Genomic DNA, 19837 nt, shown 5'->3' with positions numbered 1-19837 from the left:
AATAGGGATGTCACGATAAGGGCTATATCGTGATATCGTGATATGAAAACTGCCACAATATCGTCGTCGTCATGTTCACAATATTTAAAAGGAACACATTTGTTAAAAAAAGTCAGGTTGATTTCCATTTGTACAGTTTTAGCACCTTCTAGTGGCTAGTTTCTTAGTGCAATTTAATTTACATTAGGGATGTTTTGGCCTTCTATGTTCACAATCTATGCTAATTGTCAGATGAAGGTGAACCTAATTTGCTTGTGAAGCGATCAATGTGTGCTTGCATTAGCAAGTAAGTGCCTCAATATTGTTATGAGAGATTGTCGGTGGTTTATATGTATTGCTGTTATGTAAAAAAGCACAATATTGTGCTTTTTTTAGTGTGAGCTCTTTTTTTTTACAATATTGTGATCTGTTTTAAATATCGCCAACACCACAATATTGTGATAATTATCGTATCGTGACCCTCATATCGTTACTATATCGTATCGTGATGTTTGGATATCGTTACATCCCTAGTTAACAAACTGTCCAAAGTGATCAATGGAAAACAAGTTGTTTATTTCCAGGTAGTGTCCAGAATCTCCTATATGAACCTTAATTGAAAATTCTCCCTTCATGCACTTAATTTCTGTATTTTTTACTTAGATAAGCAAGTTGTTCAAGATTGTTGTTCCACAACAAATATAATTAAATAAAACATCTAAGTAACCCTTTTATTTTGAAGATGCTAAATCTAATTAGGATTCCAATATAAAAAGGTAATACTAACTGTCGTAAATGTTATCTACTTTTTAAATTTCATGAATCGTTTGGTTCTCCCTATTACTGTCTACATTTTTGTTGCGCACCCCTCCGGACCACACCCATGCAGGCATACAAGGAGATGGATCATCTCCTGAAGTATTCTAATTCTTTGTGTCAGATATTTCCGAAACTCATTATTTGAACACTTGGCTGCTTGTAGTCATTTTTGACATATTGTTGCCTCAAGCAACTTCCCCAGGGCTACTCAGCAGCCATGAAGTATTTTCTGAAGCTCATGATCCACTCTAGTCGTGCATGTCAAGAGCCATCTGCTCTAATATGTCAAAACGGTGAAAACTGCCACTCCAGAGAGGACATACGTCTCTGTGAATGAAAGACACACCAAAGCAGTGGTGTTAAACTCATTTTCACCAGGGACATATCAGCAAATGGCCACATAAAAAATGTAAGACAGTACAAATTTTACGAAATGTATGCAAATGTCATGTAAAATAAATGTGACTACTGTACTCCTATGTGTACTCCAATATGGCACCTTTGTTCAACCATTTACATTGCAGCAATGCAGCATCAGATAGCAAGCCATTTTCAACACTTTTTAGATCAGGGGTGTCAAACTCATATTAGCTCAGGGGACACATGGATGAAATATATTACTAAGTGGGCCGAAGCTGTAAAATAATGGTACATAACTTAAGAACAATTGTCGTCAATTTTACGCTGATTTTTGGGCCAGCCCTAAATTACGGAGCTCAACTGTAATCTATTGTTTAAAAAAATAACATGAATGCAAATGAAACGCAGCAACACTTTGCCTGTATGAGTTCCAGACGTGTTAAATATACCTGTTTTGCATAAATATAGTTCCCAGAATGCATTGTGTGGCACAGTTAATGACGTTATAAGGACGTTAATCCCTGTCACATGTATTTGTGTTACCAGTAATTGAATTTGTGTGGTATTTAACACAATACCATTGGTCTATGATTTAAAAAATAATAATAATATTTTTTTTTTTTTTTTTTTTTTAAGCAAACCATAACTAAGTTGTGTGTAAAATAATGACTACGGCAATTTGTGCACAAGTTATGTTACTCATCTGAGGACTGCTTGTGAAATTAAAAGTTTATATATTTGATTGTGGGTGGCTGGTTACTTGGTCCAACATTATATTATATATATATATATATATATATATATATATATATATATATATATATAGTTTTTTATTTTACTAAGTCATCTCTTGGGCTGGATTAAGGCCCGCGGGCCATATGATTGACACCAATGCTTTAGATGAAGAATTAGAAGAATTTAGATCAATAATTTGTAAACAAATAAATAAAGAACAAATAAATAAATGAAACAATATTTACATACTAAATAAATTAAATACCACTCACACGTGTAGACTGACCAATAACCTCGATTTGTGAAAAAAATATTATGGTAAATTCACTCAATTGTGATAATGGATGCTTTGTCCTGATGTGCAGTGTAGCATTTTACAAAAAACAAATGGCTGCATGTGTACAGCATGTGTACTGAATGTGGTCAGGCCAAACCTGCTCACAGACCTTCAGTAATCACTGACTCCAAAACCTGCAGACGAGACTCGCAAAACGACTTTGATGGTCAGATGATTTCTCACCAAGCCCTAATACTAGCTTTCACTACTGTATTGTTTTGTGTGTGCCTTTGTTATACATTCTGCTGTGATCGCAGTTTGCCTTTTAATTCTTAATGTGCTGTATTTATTGTAGGCTTATTTTGGCATATTGTTATTAGGGATGTAACGATATCCAAACCTCACGATACGATATCACGATATGAAGGTCACGATACGATAATTATCGCGATATTGTGGGGGTGTTGGCAATATTTAAAAAATCTCACAATATTGTAAAAAAGAGTTCATACAAAAAAAGCACAATATTGTGCTTTTGTACATAACAGCAATGCATTAAAAACCACCTACAATCTCTAATAATGTTGAGGCACTTTCTTGCTAATGCACGCACACATTGATCTCACAAGCAAATTTGGTTCCCCTTCATCTGACAATTAGCATAGATTGCAAACATAGAAGGCCAAAACATCCCTAATGAAAATTAAATTGCACTAATGAACTAGCCACTAGAGGGTGCTACAACTGCACAAATGGAAATCACCCTGACTTTTTTTTTAACAGATGTGTTCCTTTTAAATATTATGAACATGACGACGACAATATTGTGGCAGTTTTAATGTCACGATATCACGATATTGCCCTAATCGTGACATCCCTAATTGTTATACAGTAGGTCCATGATTGGTGTCTAAATGTCACCGTAGATCGTAGTTTTTTACAGCTGGCATTTCCTTGTGACAAAGAAGCACAACCTTCCAATCTTTCTTGAAACTGCCTTTCATATTCAATTCATTTCAATTGTATATTTTGGGACCATTTGTTGTATTTCTCAATTCCACTTGTTGGGAAAATCACACTGATGTGGATACTTGTACTGTGACTTTTATTTTTCCTTAATATTGTGATTGGTGAATAGGGGGTTAATCATCTGTTTGTGAAAAGAATGTCCCCACAGCTGCCATCTGTTACTTGAAAAACAAGATAACATGGCTCTAGTCTCCACCTATCATCTGCTACGATCTTTCCTTCAATAATTGCTCCACTCAGCATGGAAGCAGGAACAGAGGTGGATTTGGCGAATATCACAATGTGAATAACTTTGACTTGGCCTCTGCATACTCAGGCCCCAATATCATGCAAATCCACATTTTCAGATGGTGTTCTGAACTTTAACGAAGATATAAAGGGCACTGTAAAAAAAATAAAAATAAAATAAAATTGTAAAAAAGAAGATCAAATTGTCATGTTTCTATTGACAAAATGACAAACTAAACAAATAATTCCAGTTATGCACAAATTAATTAACACAAAATTATGTGATTTTCAAACAAAAAAAGCAATTATTGTTATACATCTGTGCACAACTCCAACAAAAATCTTACACAAGTAAGAGTATTGTTTTATTTTATTTTTGTTGGGATATAACAAGGTTTTTTGATTGCAAGATTTTACTGTGAAATAAAAGTTAAATGCTGTAAAATTATTGAGATATTACAGGGGAACTTAAATACAACAAATTACTGTAAAATAATACAGTTAATTATTGTGAAATGCTGGTAATTTTTTACAGTGCAGATTGTTATTTACCAGTCAATATACCCAAAAATATAGAAAATTGGGGCTGAGTTTACAAAAACGGAATGATCGATAGTGTTGTTCCGATACCGATACTTGTATCGGCGGAGGCCCGGATACTGCATTAAAACAGTGGTATCGGTATCAGTGACTGCTAACAAGTAACATGTTGATACCATTAATTCCAAGGCTAATATAGACTTTGGATGCAGCACCTTGTGTCTTGCTCGTGCACGACATTTACTAATATTTGACATGTTCACTGCATGCCCATCTAAGATATCCTATTGGTCCTTGAATGCTCTGAACCAATGGCAGGACAGCTTTTTCCATGTTGAGGGAAAAAAAAAAACTTAGGTATCATTATGGTATCGGCATCGGCTGATACTGCAAAGCTGGGTATCAGAATCGGTATCGGAGGCCAAAAAATGGTATTGGAATAACACTAATGATCGATAACGAATCAATTTTTGTTTTCAAGCCTGATATCGATTATTTTAATAACTCTTTTTCCCATAAATTCCTAAGAAAATAGAATTTTAAAGCCCTAATGTTTTCTTTTTCTTTACCTTTGGGTTTTCTTGAAATTTACAGTTCACATGAATTTCAAAATATTTTCTTACATTTATGAAAGACCTGACGGACTGCACTTTAAGATAATTCAGAAACTTTGTAATTCATATTTACAGTTATTTAATTAGAATGATGACAATATTTTCATCTTATCCTTGCTGATGTCAATGTTTGTGATTATAACATATTGCTTTAATTTATAAACTAAAACATTGAAACAGTTCCTGCCTTGGCAAAATTTAATTTGGAATTTAATGTTTGTGGAGTTTTTATCATTTCCTTGATATTCAAGAAGAGTTGATGTTCCATAATGAATCAATACTTAAGTGAATCGAATCGGAAAAAAAATGGAATTGAATCAACTGAACTCTTGTGGATTGAAATCTAATTGATTGAGGAAATTAGAATCGATAACCAGTCCTACAGAAAATAGACAACTTTTAAAAATAATTAAATAAATAAATAAATATGAGTAAACCTATAAAACTGCGGTTTTAAATGTGATACAGTCGAAAATTTTGGTGCACCTAACTTTTGCGCTGGTGCACCCAAGGAAAAAGTTGGTTGCACCGAAGTGCAAAAAGTTAGTCAAAAGCCCTGAGTTGTATGCGGTTGCGTTTCTCTTTATTTGCTTGCTTATTAGTGTGTCTGTGATATCTTTGGAGATGGAAGTGCAAAGGAACACACAATCAAAAGATAGAATGAACAAAGGGACATTTCAGTTGGAAAGGGTCGGATTGCTACGATCCATAATCTTTGAAGGAGAGCTATGGCCGATAGCAGCTCTTGAATGAATGTGCATTCTGTTTCCGCATGTGGGACTAAAGCAGTGCTTCTCAATTATTTTCTGTCTTCCCCCCCAGTAAGAAGAAAACATCTCGCGCCCACCCCCCACTACCACCCCCATGCGACTATAAATAGTATCATTTGTCTATAAAATTGTTATAAGCACACCTCTACATAACACTGTATCCGTATTAACGTATAAGAGAATAAAAAAAGAAAAAAAAGAAAGAAATATGGACCAACTTACAACAAAGAATAGCTTTATTAACTTTAACAGAAAAGATTTAAAGTGCATCTGAAATTCAAAAATAAAATTAAATCCTTAAACTATAAACATTTTTTGACTGACCATGTCAAACCATATGATACGGAAAAATAAAATTTCATAAAATCAATAAATAATAATTCATTCAAACTGATCACCAACATTAACTCGGGAGCACAATATTCAAAAAATAAAAAATGAATAACCTGCAAAACAAAAATATAAAATAATTTGTGCTGATTTTTTATTTTATTTTTTTTTGCTATGTGAAAGCGTGCATGCTCAGTGCAAACAAAACCCCTCCACCACCGAGCGAATGCTCGCTGCGCACACTCTGTCAATAATGACAGCGCCACTGCCCCCTAATGTAGTGGAGGTGCAATTGCACTTTATTCTAGGACAGTAAAAAAAATAAAAATAAATAAAATAAAAAAGGATGTTCGCCGAGGTCAAACGCGCCCCCCTTGATGGAGCCTCGTGCCCCCGCCCCACTATTTGAGAAGCACTGGACTAAAGCAACTGAAGAGCATCAGTAACTGTGTCATCCTTTAACCACATTCAAGAGTGTTACAATATGCTGCATCACAAATACTCTGGCAAGTACAATTTATCCCAGAAGTTACTCGAGTAAATGAAATGGAGTAATAAGCATGTTACTACTTACTGCCCACCCCTGAGCCCGTCCAATAAAATCACATCTGACAATCCCGGGCTTTTTCAATAAATGCAATTATTATCAATAATGAATTACACTGTTAAAGCGTTTGTCATTTTGACAATGAAAACAAACTACATAAAACACCACTCCACCCACATATGTTTCAATCGCAAAACAAAAAACATAAATTGCACCTACAACAGTAGCATTGTATTGATGAAGAATGTATACTGCAGATTTATTCAATAAAACGTGATTGCTTGGTGTGCTTTGGCTCTCCTCATGATGGTGGTGACATAACAACAAATGGTTGGGTAATCCCAGATTACACATCAGCAGACCAAGACAGGATTGAGAGCGTACTCATCAGGGAAAGAGCTGTTACTGTAAACACGTCTTACATATGGGAGCACTAAAATCTCACATGTTGAGGCCTCAAAATGATCTACAAGCAAAATTAGTGAATAATTTCTCCACACAATAAAAAAATGATCTATATGAAAATACCTCATTCCATACATATTGTATGACTGCACAAAATAATACATCTAAAAGAAGGACAGCAACAAGTGATCACATTCAGATGCTCGTAGACGCAGCTACAAAGCATTTTGGTGCTGTTCTCTTTCTGTTTTTTTTTGTATGTGAGCTGTTTCTAGTTCTGTCCTCTGCCATCTGTGTTATGGATTGCCTTTCATTGTAGTAGTTGGCGAAGTGAGGGACCAGTAGCCTATTTATTCAAAATGTGATCTCTGTCTCTTTGTGGATAAAGAAATATCCACAAAAATCAACGAGGACACCCCGTAGACTGAACATCATTTGAATTTCTTCTTTGTTAAATATTGATATTGAATATTGTGGTACGATATTTTGCAGAAAGATGTATGAAGAAATTGAATCTCAACTCACATGCCTGAGATTTAGCCAGCCAGGCTCCTAACATGGGAAATTGAGCTTTCCAGCAATATTTCATCCATGGTGGTCTGTATAAAATTGTAAATTGTTGTAAAATACTAAATGTTTGTAGTCTGTATATAATGTTTATTGTTTATTGTTTATGTTTATTTTGTCATGACGCTGGTCAAACGGCGGGCACCTGAGTGTGTCTCGTCACATCATGCATTGGAAATTCATATTTTGAATCCTAGCAAAAACAGAGGCTAACCCCGGGTTTTCACCGGTTGCAGTTGCGGTGCAGTTGCGGTGCGGTTGCGGTGCGGTCCGGCGACGCAAGCAATTAGATTCCATTCATTCGAATGGTGCAGTTTACACCGCTTGCGGGTGCGTTGCGTGTCGACTGCGGAAGGCCTGCGGCGTGCCGCAAGCCTTCCGCAAGGATAGACCTATTTTCTATTTTTGCCGGACGCCGCAGCGGTAGGCCTCCGGCAAATGGCAAGCTAGCACAAAACACATCGAGCGGGACAGGAAGACCGAGGCAGTTTCAAAATAAATTTCCGGTTACCTTTCAGAATAAAACACTCACCAGCTCCTATTTCGCAAGTTTTTCAGCAAAACGTGACGTGGGCGTCGCCGGGCCATGTGCTCATTCACGGTTTAGACACCAGCGAACATGGACAAGGAGAGGTTTATATTGGAGGTGGAAAACCACAAAATAATATATGACACGGCACATCCTTTTTATAAGGACTGTAATGTATTGTGAGTTTGATGTTCGCGATTGCTTGTTGTGCCCGTCTCGCTTGCCGTACTGAGCGGCAGCCGGACGGGGAAGACAGAAATAAAGAGTGGACCCGCACTGACCCGACTCTCGTTATTAATATACTTTACAAGGACAACCAAAAAAAGGATGCTGCATGGAATCTCATATCTTTCTGCTTCTCTGTTGAGCAGACTTTCTGTATGTTTGTCGTTGTGAAATGCCACATGATCGCGCGCGCGCGGTCCCGCGAGACACGTTGGGAAGTGGGCGGCGACGGAGCTGCCGGACCGCAGCTGTGCGGAGCCGGTGTGGATTGACAAAAAAATTGACCCGTCCGGAACACGCAGTCAAGACGCACCGCACCGCAACCGCACCGCAACCGCATCCGGTGAAAACCCGGGGTGAGACTCCACTGCCACTCGTGAAATGTTATGACAGAACCGTTTTAATGAATTAGCATCAGAAGCAGAATCATTCTTTTGTAATTATACACATAGCATGACGAGATTACAGCAGCTACCACTGAAAATTGTGATCAGATCATTAAAAAACGGTGCAAATATAAAAAAATAAATAGTGAAGAGAGAGAAATGTAGAAAGCGCATAGTGATTGTCAAAGAGCATAGGTATAGAAAGTAGGGTGGGAATCTCTGACATGAGGCCGATTCGATATGTATCTCGATACACAGGTTGCGATTCGATTGAAAAACGATTATCTTTCAGAACAGAACGGTTCGATGCGGTTCGATTAAGTTTGGGAACGATACGATTTTCGATTCGATACGATTCATTTCAATATTCAAAACTTATAGTGACATTTGTTGCTTGTAAACATTAATCTTAAAACACCACAAATTTTTACAGTATCTACAAATGTGTTTAAAAAAAAACAACAACAAAAATGTCTTCTATATTTTTATATATTGAATCAATTATTTAAATGGACCGCAACAAAGGGCTGGGCGATATGACTGAAAAATGTATCAGGTTAAATATTTATTAGTCGTTATTGAGAGTTATAATTGTTTTTTATTTTTTTTATTTTTTTTTTATTCAAAATAAGGATCAGGAAAAAAAAAAGGCTGATAATTCAATTTGAAATATAAATATTTAACCTTTAAAAAGACACCAACACAATTAAACAGAATATGTGCACATTGTGAAGTATTTCAGAAACATAAATTTAAGACATGAAATTAAACCTACCGTCCAGCCAAAAGAAATATGAAGCCACCTTATGGAACAATAAATCTATCAAACACATTTTAACCACTTAATATATCCAAAAATATTTCCAAAAGTGCCCTTCCCTTTTTATCAACAATTTTTGTTTTTAACAATATTTGTTTTTCTTTTGCCATCATATTCATTTTTGGTTAATGTATGACATCTTTTTGTTTTTTTTAATCTGAGACAAGATGATGACCACAGAATCACTACTGTTTATGTTTTTTTTTTTTGGGCTGTCGTTCATTTTGCGTTTGATGACGTAATCACGGGCACGTCTCAGTTCTCCTATCTATTGCTCATGCTAGTTGTATACATTGACAGGGAGCCACAAACTGAGAAATGAGATACTTGCAGTGTGCTTTTAGCATAGCTGGTGTGTTGGCTGTGGGACATACCTGTTTCGTTTGAATCCATGCATTGGATCGTCACGGGAGTTATTCTTTTTGGCTCGCGCGCAGTACCAACGCCGGCCCGGGACATACAAGTGCACCGAGAGGACTCGATAGCAATGGGTTAGCTTCTGCTAACTGTTGCATGTTGTCACTCGTTGTGCGCGCGCGCGCCGTGTCGCGAGCACGGCGTTGACGGTAGGCTCCTCCCCAAGGTGCGTAACGTCTTTGCATTATGTTTACAACATCCGGGGCATGAAGCGTCTCTGAGCGCTACTTTGCTAGCTCTCTGTAAACAGGGAAGTAGCTTGAATAGTGATGCTACTGAAATGTAAACAAAACAAGTAGAGCACGGCGCAGAACTCTTGCTATTGTTATGAAAACCATAAAGCCTCACTCGAAACCGATTCACAGCCACGCGATATCCGGTCCACAGCTTTACAAGCAATGTATCTAAGGATTCCCGGCGGATTTTGTATCGGTTGACAAGTCTGCTACCGATACGGTCGTTTAGCTCCCCTTGACGACCGATGGGTCGGTCGAATCGTTTTTTTGTCCCACCCCTAATAGAAAGTATTGCACATATGTATTTAAAGTATTGCGCATTATTTGTGTAGAAAACTTTATGTTTTGTACATAAATAGATTGCACAGTTGTCATGCAAAGTCAGTGCTGTATTTTTTCAGTGTATACAATGTGTGAGGGTTAATTTAACAGCTATATTGCACATAGGATGTGAATAGCAGCAATAGTTTAGAGGGAGGAGTTTAGTGTCCTGAGCCCACTGATAAAAACTATTTTTTAGTCTGTTGGTTCTGCTCCTCAGGAACCTGAAATGCTTCCCTAATGGTAGCAGTTCTATCCATCCATCCATCCATCCATCCATTTTCTTAACCGCTTATTCCTCACAATGGTCGTGGGGGTTCTGGAGCCCACCCCAGCCGGCTTCGGGCAGTAGGCGGGGTACACCCTGGACTGGTTGCCAGCCAATCGCAGGGAACACAGAGACGAACAACCATCCACACGCACAAGCACACTTAGGAACAATTCAGAGCGCCCAATTAACCTGCCATGCATGTCTTTAGAATGTGGGAGGAGACCGGAGTACCCGGAGAAGACCCACGCAGGCACGGGGAGAACATGCAAACTCCACCCAGGAAGGCCGAAGCCTGGACTCAATCTTGTCCAATCAATCGCGTCCTCAGCAGGCGGACGTGCTAATCACTCACCCACTACGCCGCCGGCAGCAGTTCCAGCAGCATAATAGTCATATTCATATTGGAACTCTTAACATATGTTGCCTGTAAAATAAAGTGAGTCCATTGAATTTACAGCATACATGCATGACATGCTGCGATTGGCTGGCAGCCAGTTGAGGGTGCCCAGTCACCTGGGATAGGCTCCAGCACCCCCTGAGACCCTTGTGAGGAATGAGCGGTCAAGAAAATGGATGGATGCATGACACGGTGCATGGATGGGATGTTCGGGATGTTAGGGATGTTCGATACCACTTTCCGACCGATACATACTGAACTCTTGATTTGGGTAGTCTCGATACTGATTCCAAAAATACCGATACCACTTATACATAAAATTCCTCACCCTAAAATGATAGATGATTTTAAAGAAAGACCTATAGTTCTTGATCGTTGCCACGAGTACCGATACGAACTACCATCGGCACCGATACCTGGTATCAGTACCACTTCTGCCTCAATTTGAGCCAGGAAAAACCCTGTGATTTATATGAACAAGAATTCGGGTTATGAAAGTGGCAACCCAGCTCTTATTCGGGTTTTTAAAAACCTGAATAAGAGCATATTTGGGTTATTGCGCATGTTTACATGCCCTATTCAAAACCCGAGTATTGCCAATATTCATGTTTTAAAAGGGTTATTCCCTGCATGTAAATGTAGTCAGAGAGAGAGAGAGAGAGAGAGAGAGAGAGAGATTCCATTATCCTTGCACTTCCACTCGAAGTCAGAGTATGCCTCTATGCCAATGCCCGTGTCGTCCGAAAAAGAAAGCGCCACATGCTTGACCAAAAACTTATCATTGGAATGGGAAAAGCGAAAACAAGGAAGAGATCTTGCGAGACTCGTCGTGAAATCATGGTGTTTGAGCAGTGATTAAAAAACTGGCGTCTGTGCCGTCTTCTTTCGATTCAGTCTCCAAATAAGCATGTTGTTTTCGTTGTGCTTCCTAAGTCTGTGTACAGTGAAGTCTCTTCCACTCGCGATAAATTTCAGGTCGCCATCTGGGCGAATGGCACCGTAAACTGAGTTCACCCAACGCAATTTTTAGTGATTGTTGGTGAGTTAAAGCTTAGCCTTGTACTTAAGTGATGTCACATAAAGGCTGTTAATGCCTTTTTTAATGGATGTCTTGTGTTTTTGATACAAGAATGGCTACTTTAAGTACTTTAAAGAGGCATTGTGGAGTTAACATTTACGATATAAAATAGGAGCACCTTTAAAATAGTCCTATTTAAACAGACATTAAACCTGAGTTTACATATTGTACCCGGTGCAATGTGCTCACATACTCCTGGTTGGGAAAAACTGCACCGGATGACCTAATCCAAAGTAATGTTGAAGGGCCAGATTTGACTGAGTCTAGGAAAGAGCTGCCCCCTCTGCATTGAACAAACTAATGTGTGAAATGGGGTGAAAAAAGTAGGTAGTTATACAGTTATAAAAAAATACAAAACACATACAATACTAATTGTGTTTAGAAAAAAACTGGAAAAAAAACATTCATATGTTACTAGTTTAATACTGTATCCCTACTTTTGCCCCCTCCCCCCAGTCTGGGCTATTCTTTGCTGCTATATATTTTGATCCATATTACAAAAATATAGTTAAATGTGGTTGTATTTATACCACCTCCAGCCTTCTGATTGTTTATGATGACCTACTGGAATAAGTGCTCCTCGTCTCTCTAGAAGCCTGTGGATTTGAGATGCTAATTGTCCTGTGGCCTCATAGGAAACAGTGCTGAGTATCAGCGTCTCAATAGATTTGATTGGTATGATGACTCATCCACGGCCTATAATAATGTGACACTCATTGCCTTGTATAAGTGGATGCGTGAGAGGACCATCACACACTAAAGCAAGTTGTGCATGTTCGTATGTGGTTGTGTGTGCTTGAGTCAAACACAGCAGGGCAACTGGCAAGGCTTTCATCATTAGTAGCTTACATGCTGTCCTCATAAATTATGCAGACACAATAAATTGTTACCACAGATGGAGGCACGTGTGATGGGAATGCCGTCTTTTTTTTCCTTTTAGAACAGACTAAGGTTAGCTCCCTACAAATCTCTCTATCTCCTCCCAAGTGGCTATTACATTTTTTAGCCACTTTATTACCCATCCATCCTTTTCCTAACCACTTGTTCTTCACAAGGGTCGAGAGGGGTGCTGGAGCCTATGCCAGCTGGCTTCAGACAGTAGGCGGGGTACACCCTGAACTGGTTGCCAACCAATCGCAGGGCACACAGAGACGAACAACCATCCACACTCACAAGCACACCTAGGGACAATTCGGAGCGCCCAATTAACCCGCCATGCATGTCTTTGGAATGTGGGAGGAGACTGGAGTACCCAGAGAAGACCCACGCAGGAACGGGAAGAACATGCAAACTCCACCCAGGAAGACCGGAACCTGATCTCAAACCCGAGTCCTCAGTACTGGGAAGCGGACGTGCTAACCAGTTCCGCCTACTTTATTACAAAATTACCTAAATTACTTACGGTATGTTTGCAACAAATCCTTTTTAAGATTTTTCCTGATTAAATGAAAATAGCAAAAGTGACGCCAATTTATAAAAATGGTGAAAAGCAAACATTAAATTCTGTAGAGTAAATTTGACTCTATTCAGAGTGGGACCAAATAGACTCAGTTTTGGAGTAATATTTACACTGGGAAGAGAATAAAGAAGTGGGGGGAAAAAAATAAAAGTCCTTCAAGGGTTGAGGAACAAATTCACTACCTTCAGCTTGGGAGACAGCCGATATACTCCCTGAGCCACGCAACTCCTGTGTGTTAGTATATCACTCATCAGCTAGAGTCTTTGTAAGTCATGTACAGACGTACATTCAGTAGGAGGGGCATAGCCCAGGTGGTAGTGTGGCAGTCTCTCAAGCTGAAGGTGTGAGTTCATTTCTCAATGGCTTGACTTGTATTTATTTTACTCTCTTCCAAGTGTAAATATTACTCTAAAACTGAGTCTAGTTGGTGCCACACTAAATAGAGTCGAATTTACGCTACAGAATTTACTGTGTATTGTGTCAAATTATAGACCTGTTTCCTTGTTAACCCTTTTTTTTTTTTAAATACTTGAAAAACCTTTTGTAGAAAGAAGACACCATTGTTGGAAAAATATGGTTCAGGCTTCAGAAACAAGCGATCAACAGCTTTGAAAGTGATGGAATTTGTAGAAAATATATCCACAGCAAGAGATAAAATATAACATGCTGTGGGTCTATTTCTTGACTTTTGCAAAGCATTTGATACAATTGATCACTAATTACTCCTGCTCAAATGTCAACAATATGTAATGAGAGGTGTTGCATTTAAATTGTTACATAGTTATTTAAATAATGGGTTTTTCAATATGTAAAAAATAAATAATGCTGAATCACACTTGAGAAGACTAACCTGTGGTATTCCACAGGGTTCAGTAATGGCAGTGGGGCAGTACGGGACTCGGACCACCCAAGGCTAACACAGAAAGTTCTGTCAGCCAAATAGGATCTAAACCACTCAAGAGCACTCCAGTGAATACCCATCTTTTGCTGCAAACGTTCTAACAGAATACTGATCCAATCGAATGTTGTGGTTAGATCCAACAAAACAAGACCAACTCTCCAGTGTCATTAGCCAAAAGAATGTCATTAAAAACTCATAACAGGGTTGTATAAGCCTTGTTGCACTATACCAGTGTTCTTATACACTAAATAATTGTTTATATAAAGTTTAACAGAATAATACTGATTTGTTCCAACCATTTTTTCTATAAACTATTGGTTTTATTTATTTATTTATTTATTATTATTAATGTTATTGTTATTATAAAGCAGTGTTACTTCTAACAACTGTTTTGGTGGTTTTCACAACGAAATAAGTACCGACAACAATACGGTTCAAGTACAGCATCGATATGCATTATCATTAAACTCTTTATGATGTACATCCCTAACATGACATAATTCATTGATTTACTAGTTTGCTTTTTTCGTAAAACAATGCTATTCACGGATGACATGAAAAATTGTCTCAGCATTAGAAACTATTAAAGTGACAGCAACAGGAAAAATCAACTTTTTGGAGTTTTTAGCCATGTAAAAATGCTAATTCCTCACCAAAAACATGTCGGAAGTGGTGTTTTCCTCCATTTGCCCCTCTATATGAGAAATTCGAGGTCATTCTGCTCTCCAAGCGCCAGCCCCTCCCAACCTGAGAAAACGAGCTGTTGGCACTTTTTGACGACATTAGGTGCGGACCCACCCCCGCCCCGCCTCTGCGGACTAGACACACTCCCACTTTCTCTGAGACCTCCATGGGATAGTGACAAAAGTAGTCTTTATCCGTAAACATTCTGTCCAAATGAATTCAAAGCAATTAATTATCCTTCACATTTGCATTGCCAAAGTGCAATGACAATTGGTTGTCTTAAAATCCCGTTCTGGCTGACACGTGTTAACTACAAGTAATACTTTTGCACTATCGAACCTAACTGAATGAATAGTATAGTGGTTAGTAGGGGTGTTAAAAAAAAATCGATTCGGCGATATATCGCGATACTACATCGCGCGATTCTCGAATCGGTTCAATAATAGGCAAAATCGATTTTTTTTTTTTTTTTTTTGTTTGTTTTTTTTTTGTTTTTTTTTAGGATTCACACCTTAAGCATGGAAGAATGTTATATGAACGGAACATTAAGCCTTAATATTTTATTTTAATGCTGTTTAAACATGAAACAGATTACAACCTCTATAAGACTGAAATTTCAGATAAATAAATAATACATTTTCATATAAATCTTACACTCTACAAGCTTACTGATTAGTATTTTCTAAATTTGAATGAAAAAAAATCGCAACAATCGACTTATAAATTCGTATCGGGATTAATCGGTATCGAATCGAATCGTGACCTGTGAATCGTGATACGAATCGAATCGTCAGGTACGAGGCAATTCACACCCCTAGTGGTTAGTCTGCTCACTCTTTAACTCATTCACTCCCAGCCATTTTCACAGAAGCAATCCCGTTCGTTCCAGGCTGTTTTACTGGATTTTGACTGATTTTGCAAGGCCCACAGAATATTCAGTTCGATTGCTATAAAAGCATGGAACCTACCAAAAGAAAGATTAAAGTCTCTTCTTTCATCACGAAAAAAAAGTATGTTTCTATCTGTTTCCGGTTTGTAGCAATTAGCATTAGAAGAGAGCTAAGTTTCATCAGTTTTCACAAATCTATTTAAAATTGTAAGTAATTCAGCTTTTTTTCTGCATGGCCCTGGTTGATCTCCTTTGCTCTGCTGCCACCTGCTGGTCTTTTGTGTAATAACTACCATTTCTGCAACCGTTCTTTGCAGTTGAGAGGCTGCATCAAAGCCTTCTGTATGCTCTAGTATAAAAAAAAAAAAAAAAAAAAAAAAAAGTATAAATACGTCTTTGGGACACTGAGAACATAAAAAAAAATGTATTTATACGTTATTGGGAGTAAATGAGTTAAGTGGCAAGTCCCGAGACCAGGGGTCTCCAAATTTGGTCCTCGAGAGCCCCTATCCAGCCTGTTTTCCATGTCTCCGCCGTTCAGCACAGCTGAATCTAATGATCAGTTAATCAGCAAGCTTTGCAGAAGCCTGATAACGATCCCTTGCACTGAGAGGTGGATGTTCCGCCTCCGCGCCCTCGACCATACAGTCACAAAGTAATAGCCTCCATGTATGTATTTTTTGAACTGGTAGAAAGTCAGAAAACTTTTGTTTACGTCAAATAAATAACTATCTGTGTTATTTACTTAATTTTAACGTTTTTAAAATTCCAACTAGCTTTCATCACTCAGTGTAAGAAATGTTAACTTCGCACATTCAGCCATTCAGATGGACCTAACAAACAGGCATGTTGTTTGAACTACCACGGAAATAGGTGCACTAACATTTTGCTAAACAAGGATATGAGATGAACTACGGCCAAATCGAATGTTGAGTTGAGCTATTCTCGCAACGTAATTACTTAGAAAGTCAATGCGGTTTGTGTAGATGCTGGACCCAAACCTAACGGCTTCACATCCCATCCTGTGCAGATAAAAAGTGGACAATGTACCACAGCCAGCTTCCCATACAAGCCAAAATGAAGCTGGCAGCAGGAACAGAATGTAGAGCCATATAGTTAGTAAGTAAGTGCATGGACTTGTTAACAGCTGTTGAACCTAGGTAGCAATATTATTTGTCACTGATTTGAGCAAAACCCACCTGAATCACCAGGCAATGTTCATGTTTTTTTTTCTTTTTAAATTAAATAAAAAACAGCCATGATTTTTATTTCTTTGGCCAACAGAATCTCGGGCCCTCAAGCAGTACCACCCACTTCCCAGATGACTGGATAATGTGTTTTATATGGCGTCTGTCTGAGTGTGATCTTAAAACAAAATGTCAAATGACTACTCTTTCATTCTTTGTGTAACTCAGAATCTGCTGTACATAGTGGTCTCTAAAATGATTACTACCTCTTGAACGCTTCCACATTTGGTCGAATTACCTTTATTATCATTATTTTTAATTGGGATATACAGTAATGTGATATACCAACACAAAATAGCACCTAAATGAGAAATTAAACAAAAAATAAAGACAAAAATTAGACATTGTTTTCAAAGGTTTTTACAAATAAAAATCTGAAAAATGTGGCATGCAAACAATAAGTCTCCATGTGTCATTAATACATTGTAGAAACAACTTTGATGAAAGTATTTTTGTTGTTTGCATTACTGAACATCTCGAAATTTTTGCCCATTCATCTTTGCAAAATAGCTGAAGCTCAATTTGAATGGGTGTAAAATGTTTACCAGAGGTGGTAATTGCAGCGTCCATTCGTGTTAGGTTTGTAAAATAGAGGATGTTATTTTACAATGCATTGGGTCATGCAAAGCAGCCTTTTCTCCAATAGATTGGATGATTACAAGCGAGCAGGAAGAAACCACTGCCGCTTCATTCATCTGCAGTGATGCAAGAGCCACTACAATGGCTGGGAAGAACATGAATACACATGTTCTTTCTCCTCTCACCTTTAGCTACTTCCTTTGATATCTACTTGATAGCTTCCATTTTGAAAGAAAAAAAAAGTACTTATGTCTCTCTGTTCCCTTGACAACAGTTTTAACCCTTTATTGACCTACATGGTATGTGGGGAAAAAAAGACAATAGATGACAATAAAATGTACGCACAAAATGGTAATTGGTGGCAACAAACAGATTATGGGGATTCTATTAAAACCCTCAATTTAGTGTTTTAAATAACATATTAAACCTATTTGAGGCCCCAAACACACATTCCATGTCCATATATTAACAATTTGTTTGCACATCTAGATTTTGGTAACAATTCACTTTTTCCTGCTATATCATGTTGACACCAGGATAAAATATTACTGAAGTCACAGCCACGCCTCTGCACTTCCTCAATAGCGGTCAAACAATGAAGTAATGATAAAGTATGATTTACTCAATCGATATTCAGCTTTTAAGCCATTTTGCAACCTAAACTGGTCCATTTTCACCTCTCCAATATTCAAACAAAGGGTAGCTCTGCTTGCGCACTAGTGGAAGCAACAGTTGTGTCTGTTGACTTGTGCACGTCCGAGATGTGAGCGATGCACAATTATGTGTGTGATCAATTGGGCTTTTTCACCTGATCTTACCTTCTGCTGCCTTCTGGCCATGTCAGTGGGTTGTTTTGCGTTAAACGGATATGCAATGCAGCGCATCACAAACACATAGAGCTGGAGTCGCTTTTTTCTCTCCTCTTCCTCCCTCTGCATCTTCTCAATATCCTCCTTCTCCTTGTCGCTTCCCACCGACGGGCTGGGGCTTGACGCTCGGCCGCCACTGCCCGCTCGGCCCCGTGGCTGAAGCCCCCCCGAGCCGCTGTGATCGTCGGTGTCTCGGCTCGGTGACGGCCGCGCTCCTTTGAGGCTTTTTGGGGCCGCCACCGCTTTGCGCTCCACCTCCAGGATCTCATCTCCTTCCTCCTCGCTGGAAGACGGATCTAACATGCTGCCGAGTCTTGCACGGAGGAGACACCTGTTTCAAAGCTAGGCTACAACTCCACTACCTCAACAGGAGGACGCTTCACAGCTTCAGAGAGGGAGAAAAAGAGGTGGGGGCCAATCCCCCGTGGAGACGAAAAAGGTTGCTTCTTCTTGAGGGCGAAAAAAAAACTGCCGTAAAATGAGTCGGCCAAAAACGCACACACATAAACAAATACAAACTACAGGATGCAGCTAGCGTCACGTTGTGGAAGCAGTTTCCGATCTTTTAACTGTCAATCAAAAGCACACGGGAGGGATTTGTGAGGAGAGACATTTGGGGGAGGGGTCGCACGAAGAGAAAGCAGGAGGATATTGGCGATGCTCAGCGCAGGAGGAAGAGGAGGAAAAGGCAGGGCTTGAAGATGACCGCGGTGCTGGGACCTGCTGCTCTGGGGTCAGTTTGAGCGTGCTTTCAGCAGCTCAATGGCCACCTGATGATATGCGCGCGAGTGCAGGAAGTCAGCTTCAGAAGGCAGACGAGTACGTGCATGTGCATGTATTCGGGAACGCGCACATCTAAAGGAGGGACAAACACGTAATTTTGTCAATGCTTGCCTCGGCTTTCAAAACTTTCGTTTACCTATAAGCGTTTTATGGATTGATGTGTATGAACTTGAATTTAATGTTTGTAAACATAAACATAGCCAGCACACAAGACAAAGTGAGTGTACTACTCTAACAAATGACCTGAACTGGAAAAAAAATAAAATAAAATAAATAAAAAATGCATAGCAGGGGCGCTCCTAGGAATAGGCTAAAGCTCTACTGGGGCACATATCTTCAGAGCCCCTCTGGTGCCTGGGAATGAAAAATCATTTATTTATTTATTTATTTATTTATTTATTTATTTATTTAATTTTTGCTAATCTGTACCCATAGTTTAGTAATCTGTACCCACAGTTGACTAATCTGTTCCCACAGTTTAGTCATCTGTACCCACTGTTTACTTGTAAACTGTTCCCACAGTGTAGCACATAAATAAGAAACGAT

The 19837-nt window shown here is 38.7% G+C and overlaps 1 protein-coding gene across 8 annotated transcripts in view; it reads right to left on the bottom strand.

Moving 5' to 3' along the window:
- Positions 1-19294, bottom strand: part of cadpsa (Ca2+-dependent activator protein for secretion a) — a 327287-nt gene extending 307993 nt beyond the window's left edge. For 5 of the 8 annotated variants that reach the window (XM_077529642.1, XM_077529640.1, XM_077529641.1 and 2 more), the window contains exon 1: positions 18458-19294. In XM_077529642.1, coding sequence (XP_077385768.1) covers positions 18458-18811 — 354 coding nt within the window. In that variant the 5' untranslated portion in view covers positions 18812-19294. The remainder of the gene's footprint in view (positions 1-18457) is intronic. The other 3 variants (XM_077529645.1, XM_077529646.1, XM_077529648.1) reach the window with 1 other exon arrangement.
- Positions 19295-19837: the final 543 nt, after the last annotated feature.

The sequence above is a fragment of the Festucalex cinctus genome, chromosome 8, assembly GCF_051991245.1.
Source record: "Festucalex cinctus isolate MCC-2025b chromosome 8, RoL_Fcin_1.0, whole genome shotgun sequence".
NCBI classification, from domain to species: Eukaryota; Metazoa; Chordata; class Actinopteri; order Syngnathiformes; family Syngnathidae; genus Festucalex; species Festucalex cinctus.
The sequence above is the reverse complement of the archived record's forward strand: the minus strand, read 5'-3'. Positions and strand labels throughout refer to the sequence as shown.